This window comes from Nycticebus coucang, chromosome 2 (genome assembly GCF_027406575.1).
Source record: "Nycticebus coucang isolate mNycCou1 chromosome 2, mNycCou1.pri, whole genome shotgun sequence".
NCBI lineage: Eukaryota > Metazoa > Chordata > Mammalia > Primates > Lorisidae > Nycticebus > Nycticebus coucang.
The window spans coordinates 156567598-156581115 of record NC_069781.1 but is presented as its reverse complement, the minus strand read 5'-3'; the positions used below and the strand labels follow the sequence as shown (position 1 = coordinate 156581115).

Here is a 13518-nt window from a genome sequence, read left to right as displayed (position 1 = left end):
GAAATGTTCTCAAACTAAGTGGTCAGAATAGTTGTATAGTTCAGCCAATGTACTAGAACAATCATTGAACTGTACTTAAAATGGGTGAATTTTAGGGTGGCGCCTGTGGCTCAAGGGGGTAGGATGCCAGCTGGAGGTGGCGGGTTCAAACCCAGCCCTGGCCAAAAACTGCAAAAAAAAGGATGAATTTTATGGCATATAAATTCTATCTCCAAAATGTTGTTTTTTAAAATAGATGCAGGTTAAATTAATAAAAGAGGCTTGGCACCTGTAGCTCAGTGGCTAGGGTGCCAGCCATATACACCCAGAGCTGGTGGGTTTGAATCCAGCCCGGGCCCGCCAAACAACAATGACAACAACCAAAAAATAGCCGGGTGTTGTGGCAGAAGCCTGTAGTTCCAGCTCCTTGGGAGGCTAAGGCAAGAGAATCGCTTAAAGCCCAAGAGTTTGAGGTTGCTGTGAGCTGTGATGCTATAGCACTCTACTCATGGGGACAACTCGAGACTCTGGTTCAAAAAAGAAAATAATAATGAATTAATCAATAAAAGAAAGCAAGACATGGGGGCCTGCCAGTTCATGGATGCTGCCACAATCACAACCCCAGCCTGGCAAGAGAGAACCAGTTTCCTGCCTTATGGTGTAACCACTCTATGGTTGCAGCCATAGACAAGACAGGTTAATTTTGCTGTTTGGGAATTTCATCTGCAGGGACTGCCAGGGTCTTTTAAATTTGGCTTCTCCATCCCATCCCTACTAAAAATAGAAAAACTAGCTGGGCTTTGTGAGGGGTACAACTTGGAGGCTGAGGCAAGAAGATCACCTGAGCCCAAGAGTTTCAGATTGCTGTGAGCTATGATGATGCCTTAGCACTCTACCCAGGGCAACAGAGTGAGACTCTATCAAAACAAAAACAAAAACAAAAACAAAAAAACTCCTTTCTGTGGGCCAGCAGCCTAACTTGAGCTGACCTGGTCCCCTCACCTCTCGCCACTCTACCCTACACCCACCAAGCTTAGAACCTGTGGTCCCCTTTCTGTTCCTTAAGACCCTATTCCAGCCATGGGACATTTTACCCTGTGGTGTCTCTGCCCAGAGCACCGTTCACCCACATCTTTTTACAGTTGACTCTTTTGAAAGCTTTTTATGTCTCAGCTCAAATATTTATTTACTTTTTCATAGAGGTCTGTCTACCTCCTCCCTCTCCCCCACAACACACATCTCTGCTCTTGTTTCTTTTATGGTACTTACATAATTTGGAATTATTCTTTATTTGTCATTAATCTATTTTATTTCTATCTTCTTTGTTGGAAGATAAGCTCTGTGAGGAACAGGGCTATGTCTATCTGGTTCAACATGCCAAGGCAGGCATGCTGCCGGGTGCATAGGAAGAGCTCTAGAAATCCTGCAGATCCCTGAATCAATCCCCCTGCCCTTTGCCGAACATCCTCTATCACACCCTCGCCCGCAGGAGCCCCTCTTCTCTGAGCCTCTGTCTCTCACAGCTCCTCCCCCTACATCTCCGTCTGCCTTCTAGGATCCAACCTCAGTACACAGGGAAGGTCAGATGCATCAGTCACCCACAAGTCCTATGGTCCATGGTAAAGGCTCAGCCCTGGCAAGATCCTGCTGAGACCCTCCTAAGCGACAGAAGACTCTGGCACTGGGGCTGGATAGCTGGGGTATGCCTCCTGCCACTGCTGAGTTGGCCATCCCCTGCCACCTTGAGGAGTCTCCAGAAAACACATGGGGACTCCAAGCTGTTATTCTCCCACCAGCCTCTCTGTGGTTTGTCCAAGGTGTATGTGAAACTGAGCCCTTGGCACCTGGGAGGTCTCCTGGCAACCTTGATAATGCAAACCTAGGGGCCACATCCCTGCTGACCACTGTGGAGTGCTGCTGGCTTCCTGGACATCAAACACCTCTTTTCTTCCCCACCCCTATTCGGCTCCTGCTAATCCTTTGCACACGGCCCAGCCTGTCCACTGCCAATTAATCCCTCTTGGGTCTGAGAAGCCAGCGTCAAGTGGCAGCAAGAAGGCGATTGCTGGCTGGTGGTGGGCATCTGAGCAGGTAACTCAGGATGAGGTAGAGGCTCAGTGGGACCCTTGGTGGGATCCCCATGTTCTCCTTCTGGAAAGGTCTTCAGGCAAGAGGAAACTGACCCAGTGGGAAGCCTGCAGCTTACCTCTCTCCTGGGAGCTCAGACTTCAGCGTGCACCAGAATCTTCAGGGCGGCTTGTGAAGTAAGAATTCTACTTCTTCTTGGAGGGTTTGGGGAAACCTAAGAATCTGTATTTTCTTTCTTTTCTTTTCTCCTCCTCCTCATCTTCTTTTTTTTTTTTTTATTTTGTTTTGTTTTGTGACAGACTCTTGCTCTGTCACCTGGGCTACAGTGCTGGGGCATCATCATAGCTCACTGCAGCCTCAAACTCCTGGGCTTAAGTGATCCTCCTGCCTCAGCCTCCCAGTAGCTGGGACTACAGGTGCTGCCATCATGTCCAGCTAAGTTTTCAAGTTTATAGACAGGGTCTCCCTCTTACTCAGGCTGGTCTCAAAATCCTGAGCTCAAGTGATGCTCTCCTGGGCTTCCCAGAGTGGAAGGATTACAGGCATGAGTCACTGTGCCTGGCCTGGAATCTGTATTTTCACCAGCTGCCTAGAAGATTCTGAAAACACAGGTGGTCCAACATCATGGTGTCACTTCCAGGTCCCCCTTCCCACCTGAGCCTCCCCCATCAAAGTGCAGTCAGCAGGGACATGGCAGAAAGATGGGAGTGTCCTACAAAAATCCCCATCCCGAAAGAAATGGCTGAGTCTGGGGGAAGAAAATTGAAGATGGGAAAAGCTTCTCTAGTCATTTCCAGAAGGTTCGAAAATGCAAGCCAGAATTGCTCCCTGCTGGGAAATGGCCTACAGCTATATACTCAGCAAACATCAGGACCACCCCAGGGTAGGGGTGGGGCAGTTGGAATTGGGCAGCCCCTAGTGTAAACTAAGCTTGGCCACTAGCTGGTTGTGTTGCCTTGGGCAAGTCTGTGGACCTTTCTGAGCTCTGAGATGACAACCCTTATTTTACCAGGGGTGGGGGCATGGGGTGTGGTGATGAAAAGGAAGGTAAGTTTGATTGTAGGTGGAAAACTCAGTTCTGGCTCTTGTGGCTGCCTGTGACCTGCTGGGGTCAGTGGACACTGTCATCCCAACATGTGACTTTGGGCAGTCCTGAGTTGGGAAATCACTGTGTCTATATCCTCCACCCCCAGGGAAAGGGAAGAGGGGGCATGTCTGGCCCAAGTTCACTTTTTAGAGGTTGAACCATGGCTCTGCACCCACCATAGCCTCTCATGGGAGAAGCAGGGCTGCTGAGGCCAGAGTAGGGGCAGAGGTCAGGGCTGTGAGTAGAAGGGCCCAGAGCTCTGAAGAGCTCGGCACTGGGACAGAGATCCTGGCTCCTGGGACCAGGGTCCCTGGCAGAGAGGGGCACATAGGCACTCTGCAGATGCCTGGGCTTCTCATAGCTGGGAAGGACTAGGGCACTCCCATGCCAGGCACTGTCTTGGAAGGGCCCATCCAGGGCTGAGAGTTTGCAAACATTGACCTGTGTGGTGCCCACCAGGCCAGGCCATCCTGTGGGGATTTAGTTGTAAGGGCTGGACTCCCATTCTCCAAAGATAAATTAACTGGAAACTGACCCCATATAAGGTGTAACCCATAGCACGGTAAACCATGAAAAGAAGCCTACCTGGCAATCTATCTTAAAAATTAAAAAATCATGAGCATAGATTAATTTTCTCCTAATCAAAACAGATTTTCCACTCATGTTACTCATAATGTATACAGGATTTTTGACATTGAGCGTTTCCACTTGACACCACATAATAGTCATGGCCAACATTTCTTAAGTCCTTGGCTTGTGGCAGTCACTGTTCTGAGTAGGTTTCACTTATCAGTTTGTTTCATCCTCACAGTCGCCCCATGAGGCAGGTACTACTAATACCCCCATTTTACAGACAGGCTAACTGAGGCACAGAGAGTTTAACTGACCTGCTTATGACTTGACTCCAGAGCATGTACATCTTCTCATGTTAGTTCAAATAGATTTGCTTCTTTTCTTAAAATGGCTCCATAATATTCCATTATTGAACGTATTGTAATTTACTTAGTACACGCCCTTCTTACAGATGAACAACTGTGTACTTTTCAATAACTAGTCTCCTCTTGAGTAATTCCATAAGGTAAGTAACCTAGAGATGTAATCGTAGAAATATTTTTAAGAATGATGAGAGGAAAAGGAAAGGAAACTCACAAAAGTGGCCTATAAATGGTGGCAATGACTGTGAGCACTCTGCCTCTTATAGGCATCAGGATGTTGGGCTGGGTCCAGAGGGTGCTGCCCCAGCCCCCAGGCACCCCCCAGAAGACCAAGATGAAGGAAGAGGAAGAGGCAGAGCCAGAGCTGGAGCCAGTAGTGGAGCCGAAGATAGAACCAGAGCCGCAGCCTGAAACAGCCCCCAAGGAGCCTGAGCCAGAGGTCAAGTCCATGGTGAGACATGGAGGTGGATGAGGGGCAGGCAAGCTGGACTTACTGCTTGGTAACTTCTCAGCTTGGGCCACCTGCTCCCTATGGGCCTTCTATCATTTGAGCCAGGAAATGTGGCAGTCACCTGGTCCAGCACTCATACAAATGATGCAGCTCAGGCCCAGAGAGTGGATTGGCCCAAGGCCAGCTTTTTATGTAAAAGGTTATGTAGTAAATGTCTTAGGCTTTGTGGGTCATGTTTCTCTGTTAAGTACTCAATGCTGCCATTATAGTGTGAAGACAGATATAGGTAATGCATACACAAATAAGCAATACAATTTACTTACAGAAACATACAACAGGCTGTATTTGGCCACAGGCTGTGCTTTGCCAAACTCTAGAGTCTAGAGCTGAGTTACTCAAAGGAGACAGGCCAAGAACTGTTTCCAGTCTAGGATGAGATCAGCAGCTTGCACCAGAATGTAAATCTACTATGTAACTAAGCACACTGCTTAATTCAGTTGCTATTAGTTTTGTGGTAAGACTTTCTCAATGAAGGAAGCAAATATCTGATCTAGGCATTGATGCACGTTCTGGTGCAAACTGCTTCATCATCCAGGTCACAGTTTGCAGATGGGCACTGGTCCATGAGCCACACTTTGAGGATCATTTCTCCAGAAATTCCCTTTGAGCACACCAGAACTTGCCAGTTCTCATTCTATCCATTCAGGAGCCTGATGACAACTAATTCAGCGGCTCACTTTGACAGATTTGATTTAGCCTTGAACTGATGCCAGGTCCTGAGCTTAGTGCTGAAGGCATTAAGATGAATAAGGGGGTTCGCAGACAAATACTCAGCCAGTTCAATTTGCCAAGAGATGCAGGTGATGAGGGAGTGTAGTGAGCTCAGCACTGACCTCGACTCTACCCTCTGGGAGGGCTATACGAGCTCAGAAGAGGGAGAGTCATCTTAACTTTGGAGATTGGAAGCTAGTGGGGGAGTACTTCCTAGACACTGAAGGTGAAGCAGAGATGGAGGGAGATCAGGAGGTGGGGGCCTCTCTGAGGTCATTAGTAAAGTAGCGCCGGGTGTGTTTAGGAAGCAGGTATAGGGTTTGTGTGTTGCATGTGTACACATGTGTATGCACATATGTGTAGGGTGTTCCTAGGTGACGTGTCTGCATGCATACGTGTGTATTTGCAAATTGGGCATGCATGTGTATACATTTATGTGTGCAGGTATGCGTTGTGCGCACATGTATGTTTATGTGACCATACATTAGTGTGTCTGTGGTTCCACATGCATGTATGGCATGCTAGTGTGTAGAAATGTGTGTATATATGCGTGTCCTGAGTACGTGAATATATTCATGTTGGTGTGTGTATGCACATGTTGGTGCCTCTGTGCATGTATTGTGGGTATGCACATATTTATATGCCTCAGCTCATGTGTGTGTACACATCCCATATGTCTGTGCGTGTATATTTGTGCATAGGTTTAGACGCAGTGGTCTGTGTGCATGTGTGCATATGCAAATGTTTGCAACTTGCAAATATGCAGACGTATATATATGTGCTTATGTTTATGTGACTGAGCGTATGTATGTGCACGTGTGTACACACACATTCCTGCAACTGTATGTACTGTCTATGCACATGTGCCTGAGTGTATATGCACCTGTTGTCCATATACTGGCAGGTATGCACATATGTGTGTCTGCATGCACGCATGTGTATATGCACACGTTTGTATGTCCCTGTATACCTGTGCATGCGTGTTGGGGTATGCATGCATACGTATGTGTAAATGTGTATGCACGTGTATACATGTGTGTATATGTTTGTGTCTGTGTCTGTGTGTATGTAGATGCATGTGAGACTAAGTGTGCTCACATGTGCATGCATGCATGCATGTGTATGTCTGCACATGCACGTATGTGCATGAAGTAGCAAGAGGAGTGGCCGCAGAGGCAGGTGAGAGCCAGAGGGCAGAGGGTGAACTGCAATGGCTGCTAGAGAGGAGTGGAAAGTTTGGGCCAGAGAGGCAGGGTCCTGGTTGGGGATGAGGGGAGGGGCTCTCATCACTTCCCTCCTCTCCTCAGCTTGACTGGGCCCTTCACAGCTGTCTCTAACTGTTCCTCTTCTTCCTAGGCCACTGAAGTGGAGCAGTTTGCTGGGGGATGTGATAGGCCCGGGAGGGGAAGACCCCAGCCCTGGATGAGGGACCCCTGGGGCTGGGAGAAAAGGAGCATACCTGGTTGGAAGGATGGGCCCCCAGGATTTACAAGGATGATTGTGAGAATAGAGTCGTTCAGTCCTTTGAGGAAATGGGGGATCCCTTATGGGTGAATCAGGGGCTGCCCCTGTCTAAAACAGGCTGGCTCACCTAGGGCTTATATGGTCCTGTTTGAATCCTTCTAGCCTCCTGAAGAGACACACAAAGACGAGGAAGTGGCTGTGGCTGACCCAAGCCCTCAGGGTGAGTGCTGGGAACCCAGGCTGGCAGGGCAGTGGGGCTGCATTGTTTGGTCAGAGCCTCCCAGCAGCCCACGTGGCTGGTGGGCCCATTTCACAGATGAGGAAACTGAGGCCCAGAGAAGCTGAGAGTGGGCTCCTGGAGAGTTTTTGGCTGAGCTGACCTGGAACCTTGGTCTTCTTTTTTTTTTTTTTTTTTGTATAGACGGAGTCTCATTGTACCGCCCTTGGTAGAGTGCCGTGGCGTCACATGGCTCACAGCAACCTCTAACTCTTGGGCTTATGAGATTCTCTTGCCTCAGCCTCCCGAGCAGCTGGGACTACGATCTTCTTTTTTTTTGAGACAGAGTCTCACTTTGTTGCCCTTGGTAGAGTGCCGTGGCATCATAGCTCACCTTAAACTCTTGAGCTCAAGCGATTCCCTTGCCTCAGCCTCCCAAGTAGCTGGGACTACAGGTTCCTGCCACAATGCCCAGCTATTTTTAGAGATGAGGCCTCACACCTGTGAGCTCAGGCAATCCACCCACCTCAGCTTCCCAGAGTGCTAGGCTGAACCCTGGCCTTCTGACCCTTTGGGGTTCTCCCCCGACTTTGCCTCTCATTTGAGCTCCCCAGCAGAATGACAATGGGCCTCTCTGAAGCCCTAAATCTAAACTATGAGGGACTCTTTTCCAGAGACCCAGGAGACTGTCCCTGTTCCACCCACATCCATCCAGGCCCAGGTCACTGTGGCTCCAGAAGTAGACAGGTACCGTACCACCCTCCCCTCCTCATCCTTCCCAGCTAGTGAGCCCCTGGGGGCTGGGGGTAGGGGGTGGCACTGTACTCAGGTCTGTAGTCATTCTGAGCAAAGGCCTCAGGAAATTGCCAGGACATCGGGGCGGGGGGGAGGGGTGTCTTCTGGGCTGAATGGGCAATGTGACCAAGAGGCACTAGAATGGTGGTTCTCAACCTTCCTAATGCCACGACCCTTTAATACAGTTCCTCGTGTTCTGGTGACCCCCAACCATAAAATTATTTTCGTTGCTACTTCATAACTGTAATTTTGCTGTTATGAACCGTAATGTAAATATCTGATGTGCAGTATGTATTTTCATTGGTCGTGACCCACAGATTGAAAACCACTGCACTAGAGGGTGATAGCCGTAATAACAAGCACCCTCTCTACAGGGACCAGAAGTTTCCCAGTGCTTGGGTGAGATGCAGGTCCAACGTTCTAGAACTTCTGATTTTCCCGGGGAAACCAGAAATCTAAGCCGTTGTATGCAATCTCCCCATTGGCTCAGACATTTCAGACCCTGTTCCGTTGCTTGTCCTCCTGAGCCTGGCTGGGCTGGGTGGCCTCAGTCACCCAGCAGGTCTGCGGCACTCACATTTAGGCTGCTCAGCCTTAGCAGCAGGGTGCATCCCACAGAAGACACTACAGCCCTTCTAGAATGTGATGTGTGCCATGTGCCAAGTGCAGGCAGAGGCTCTGGAGCTAGTGGGGAGGCAGCATGAGAGCCCAGCTGCTCCAACCTGAGCATGCCACAGGGGTGAGCTCTGAATGGCACTGGGCGTGCCTGACCTCCAGAAGCACTGGTGTCTCCCATTTTTCAGAGAAGAACATGAGGCTTGGGGAGGTGATATGTCTGATATTTCACAGTAGGGAAACAGTGGTTTGAGATTCCAACCAAGTTCTTCAGGACACTGTGGACTGCCACTTGGAAAAGGGAGGGGTGAGGGGAGCTGTGGCTAGGCTGGTACCTCTGTCCATCTGCAGTCCCAGAGGCTGGGTGATGAGCTGGTTCAGGAAAGGCATGGAGAAGGTTGTCCCACAGCCCGTCTTCAGCAAGGAGGACCCAGCTCAGGTACTGCAGGGACTGGAGGCAGGGTCCAGGGAGGAGGGGCTGGGGGAGGGCTGCCCAGGGCTCCCTGCCCATGATGTCTGTCTGTCTGTCCCTGGCAGGTCCTTGGGCACTGCAGCACTGAGGATGAAGGTAAGACCAAGAGGTGGAGAGCTTTTCACAAGCAAGGGATGAGGGGCTATTGGGGTGGCCCTACCCTCAGGAAGAGTCCACATGGGCCAGAGTTTCTCATCTGACTGGCCCTGGGTTCAAGCAGGGACCTTGGTTTAAGTGGCACTCTTGGTACCTGCTTCAAGCTGACCGGGGGCTCTGGGTGGTCTCTTGCTACTGATCGCCTTTTTAAAATTTATTTGTACAGGTATACCCAACGAGGACAGTGGGTGAGTCCCTATCACTTTGTGTCACTGTTATCTGTAGTGTGTTTGGTGGGAGAATCAGTGTGCCCAGAGGTGAGGGTCTTGGGTTCAGGAGCAGGTCCATTGCCAACTCAGTGTGGGACCTTGAAAATGCCTCTCATCTCTTCTAGACCTTGGTTTTCCTATCCATGGAATAGGGACAGTGTACCTTGTGGTGCCTGTGGTTTATTGTGCTGATTCCTAGAAGATCTCTGGGTGTGGGTCACTCTCTGAGAAGGCAGGAGTGAAGTCCTTAGAGAGGGGAACATATAGATGTCGAAATAAGGCTTGAACCACCATGGGGACACTGGATGCCCAGGTTGGCTTCACAGTTGACAACAGCGTCTGACTCCTCAGAACTGATTAAGGGCTCTCATCAGTGAGGGTGGCAGGCTGGGGGAGGAGAACTGTGGCAAAGTGGGAGACCCATGTCCTGTTCCCACTGCCTCACAGGAGGGCAGACCCATGCGGCTAGATCCTCCAGTTTTCCAAGAGAACCTAGAAACCCAGGCTTTTTATGTAAAATTCTGAATTTTTAGATGTTGCCAACTAGTGAAGAAGTTTTCCGGACATTGTTAACCCCTAAAGTAAGCCTGATGCTTCCGGTTTGCAATTTCTGCTAGAAATCTCCATTCACTTCATTCCCATTCATCCCCTCCTTCATTCATTCATTTGACTGTTGACTTCTTGAGAGCAGGGGATTTTGTCCTGGTCACAATTAGACCCCTGGTGCCCAGTCTGGTCCTTCAGGCCACTCAGTTGGCCACTGGCCTCTCCACAGGTCTGGGCCATGGCTGGTCAGGTGGCTGGAACAGAACCTGGAGAAGGTACTGCCTCAGCCCCCGAAAAATGCTGAGGTGAGTCAAGGAGAAGGAGGGACAGGCTACTGACCACCTGGGAGGGCTTCTGGGGCCCTAGGAGGGCCTCCCTTTGTCCCACCCCATTCCTCTGGACCCACAGAGGAAGCATCTCCTTCTTGGTGGGGAGGAGCGACTGTGAGGGAGCAGGGAGGATGCAGGGGAGGGAGAGAGCCCTACCACTAGCCTCGGGCCAGGGCACAGCTGGCCAGGGTATGCTTTGATCTGTGACCCGACTCCCTGTTTATCATCCAGGACTGGAGAGATGAGCCCACAGATGCTCCCTTGGGCCCAGGTACAGGGAAGGGACCTGGGAGGGGCACAGGCTGAGCAGGGGAAATCTGGGACCCAGGGGAGCCTCTTAACCTTCACTCGGGCTGGGGAGGGGTCCAGGGCTGGCTGGAAGCAGAGTGTTGTGGGGGGCGCTGGATCCCTTTCCCAGTCCAGGCTGGGAAGCCAGAGGCCCAGGACGGACTTGTGCAGTCTCAGTTTCGGTGACTGCTCTGTTTGATGAAAGGGCTGGTGGGGGTGGTCCTGGGGGGTTCCCCACGCAGTCATGTTAGTGTCTCGAATCTGTCTCCCTGTGCCCTTGTGGGGTTGCAGGAAGCCCCGCTGGGACACCTTTAGCTCCTCGCTCTCCCCACTGCTTAGCACCTCCAGAATCAGCCCCAGAAATGGAACCCACACCCAAGGCCCTGGAGAGCCCCTCTCTGCCCACTCCTGGCCCCCAAGAGCCCCAGGAGGAGCCAGCTCTAGAGCCCCAGTCTGGGTCCTCCCTGCTGCCTCCCAGGGACCCTGCCAGGTAAGCCACCTTCAGTGCTGCGCCTCCCACAGAGAGCCCCGGCCCAACACTTAACCTTCACAAGGCCCAACACTTAACCTTCACAAAACTAGTCTTAAAATTATAAATGTGGTACATGGACCTGGAAGAACATTCAACCATATTTCCAGGCCCCTTCCCAGCTTCTTGGCCTTCCTCACATTTCCTATGTCTGTCCAAGATCGCGAGTACATTTTTCATTTGAAACACACAAGAGCAAAATATAATTCTGTTCTGTACCTTGCATTTTTTTTTTAAACTTAAAAAATGTATCTTAGAGGTGGTTTTCTACAGGGAGGTCTATTTCTCTTTCTTTGTCTCTTTCTTTGAGAGATAGTCTCACTCTGTCATCCAGGCTACAGTACAGACACCATAGCTCACTGTAGCCTCAAACTCCTGGGCTGAAGGGATCCTCCATCTTTGGCTTCCTGAGTAGCTGAGACTACAGGCAATTGCTGACTTATTCAGTTTTAAAATTTTTATATAGAGCCAGAGTCTCGCTATGCTGCCCAGGCTGGTCTTGAACTCCTGGCCTCAGGCAATCCTCCAGCCTCAGCTCCCACAGTGTTGGAATGACAGGTGTCAGCTGCTATGCCTGGCTGTTCTTTCTTTCAGTGGCTGCTTAGGATCTCATTATATGGCTGTACCAGCTTTTGTTTAACTACCCAGTGGTCATTTAGGTTTGTTTTCACTCTCCAGCTCCAATCAGTAGCCTATACATGCATCATACAAATAAATCTGTAGGACAAATCCATAGAAATGGAAGTACTGGGCCAAAGAATATTTGCATTCAAAATTGGACTAGGTGTTGCCAGGTGCTCCCACCCCATAGCATGTGAAAGCCTGAAATGGACTTCTGGGGAGTGGGGAGGACGCAGGGAACCTGAGCTATGGGCTGGGGCCTGAGCTAGTAGTAGCCAGAGGCTCATCTAGGGAGGACGGGGAGGGGAGGAAAGGGTCTTCAGTCCGGAGACCTGGGTTCTGGCTTCTCACAAGCTCTGCCTTCTGTAGGCTTGTTATGTGCCTCGGGAGAGCTGACTCTGGCCTCAGTTTCCCCACAAGCCTTTTTGCCTGATCACAGCTTGCTCTCTTATCTGCAGGTTGGTTGCTTGGGTCCTACACAGGCTGGAGATGGCCCTGCCACAGCCAGTACTCCATGGGAAAGTAGGAGAGCAGGTCAGTGCTGGACTCCGGGAGTGGGCCCTGCTGGTAATGGGAAGGATGGGGTGCTTGGGGGTGCAGCAGGAAGGAACCTACACAGGGAGCCCAGCCCACGGAGACTGCCGGTGTGCATGGCTCATGTTCATCCCACCCATAAGGTGAGGCGTGGTGACCACAGAGCTGAGATATGCCGGCCTAACCCCATCTGCCAAGAGTTCATAGTCGGGGGTCAGGAGCTTCCATGGGGGGAGCAGAAAAGATGAGGGCCACAGAGGTGGAGCCTTTCAGGAGCATCAAGGAAGGCTTCTCAGTGGAGGACGCTTCCAAGCATGTGCAAAGAACTAGAAATAAGAGAGACCTGGAATGTTCTGGGAAGCAGTAGGGCTCACAGGAAGCCAGCAAACCCTGTGTGCATTCCTGACAGCCATTCTGGGTGGGTAGGGAGTAGGGCCTCTGTCACCCCTCTCCTCTCCTTCCCCAAGAACCTGGTCTTTCTTTCTTGAGGACAACTGGACATCTTCATAGAAGTACCTGGAACTGGAGGTGGGAGGCCTAATCTCAGTTCTGGCTGTGTGACCTTGGGCCTGACCTCAGTTGCCAAGAACCTCAGTTGTTCCACCTGAGCAAGGGGCTAACAGTCCCCTGTTACTACCAAGGGTTGTGATAATGTAGGAAAAGTTATGTAAACAATACATGTCTAGGCCAGAAGAGAGGAGGGCCTGGCCAGGTCCTGGGCCTCTGGGTCACTCAAGGCCCCAACCTGGCTCTCCTGAGCAGGTGCCCCTGCTTTGGCTGTATCTGGGCACATCCACCTTGCCAGGCTTTCAAATCCTCCTTCCCCCAATTCCCTCATCAACTCTGGGCACAGCAGGGACCCTCTTCTTCATTTTATGGGGCAATAGAGACTCAGAGAGGTGGGCCAAGTTGCATGACTGGAGTCGGACCCCGTACGATCTTGATTCCTACAGCCTCGGGTTCCCTGTGTCCTACAGCCTCTGCGGGCAGCAGAGGAAGCACAGCTTACAGTTTCCCAGAGGAGAAAGGGGGCCTTGTGGCAGGAACCGCAAGACCCCAAGAGAAGGGGCCAAGGGTGGGGTGGAGCAGGAGAAGGTGTGGAGCTGGAAGTTAGGAAACACCCTCCAGCAGAGGGTGGGGGGAGGGGGTCCCAAGCAGGGGTGGGGCTGGAGCTGAGGGGTGCCTCTGTGGCAGGAGAGAGAAGTGGGGAGGAGAGAGTTGAGGCCCTGGATCTTCAGAACCTGTCCTAGGAAGGGAAGGAAGAAAGTCCCTTTTGCTCCTGCTTGTGCTGGTGGTGGTGGTGGTGGTGGGGTTTGGAGGAGGGAGGCAGGCCAGGGGGCCGCAGCAGTTTTTTTCCCCCTTTGTCCCCATGCAGGAGCCAGACTGCCCTGGGACGTGTGAAGTGCAGACCAGTGAGTGGCATTAATGGGTC

The 13518-nt window shown here is 51.1% G+C and overlaps 1 protein-coding gene across 1 annotated transcript in view; it reads left to right on the top strand.

The window, feature by feature from the left end:
• Window positions 1-13518, top strand: part of CNGB1 (cyclic nucleotide gated channel subunit beta 1) — an 81180-nt gene that overhangs the window by 6694 nt on the left and 60968 nt on the right. Inside the window, exons 2-12 of the mRNA XM_053554067.1 lie at window positions 4356-4540; window positions 6938-6995; window positions 7667-7739; window positions 8754-8841; window positions 8940-8970; window positions 9197-9218; window positions 10015-10090; window positions 10346-10385; window positions 10694-10892; window positions 12011-12086; window positions 13462-13498. Of these exons, the coding sequence (XP_053410042.1) occupies window positions 4356-4540; window positions 6938-6995; window positions 7667-7739; window positions 8754-8841; window positions 8940-8970; window positions 9197-9218; window positions 10015-10090; window positions 10346-10385; window positions 10694-10892; window positions 12011-12086; window positions 13462-13498 (885 nt within the window). The remainder of the gene's footprint in view (window positions 1-4355; window positions 4541-6937; window positions 6996-7666; window positions 7740-8753; window positions 8842-8939; window positions 8971-9196; window positions 9219-10014; window positions 10091-10345; window positions 10386-10693; window positions 10893-12010; window positions 12087-13461; window positions 13499-13518) is intronic.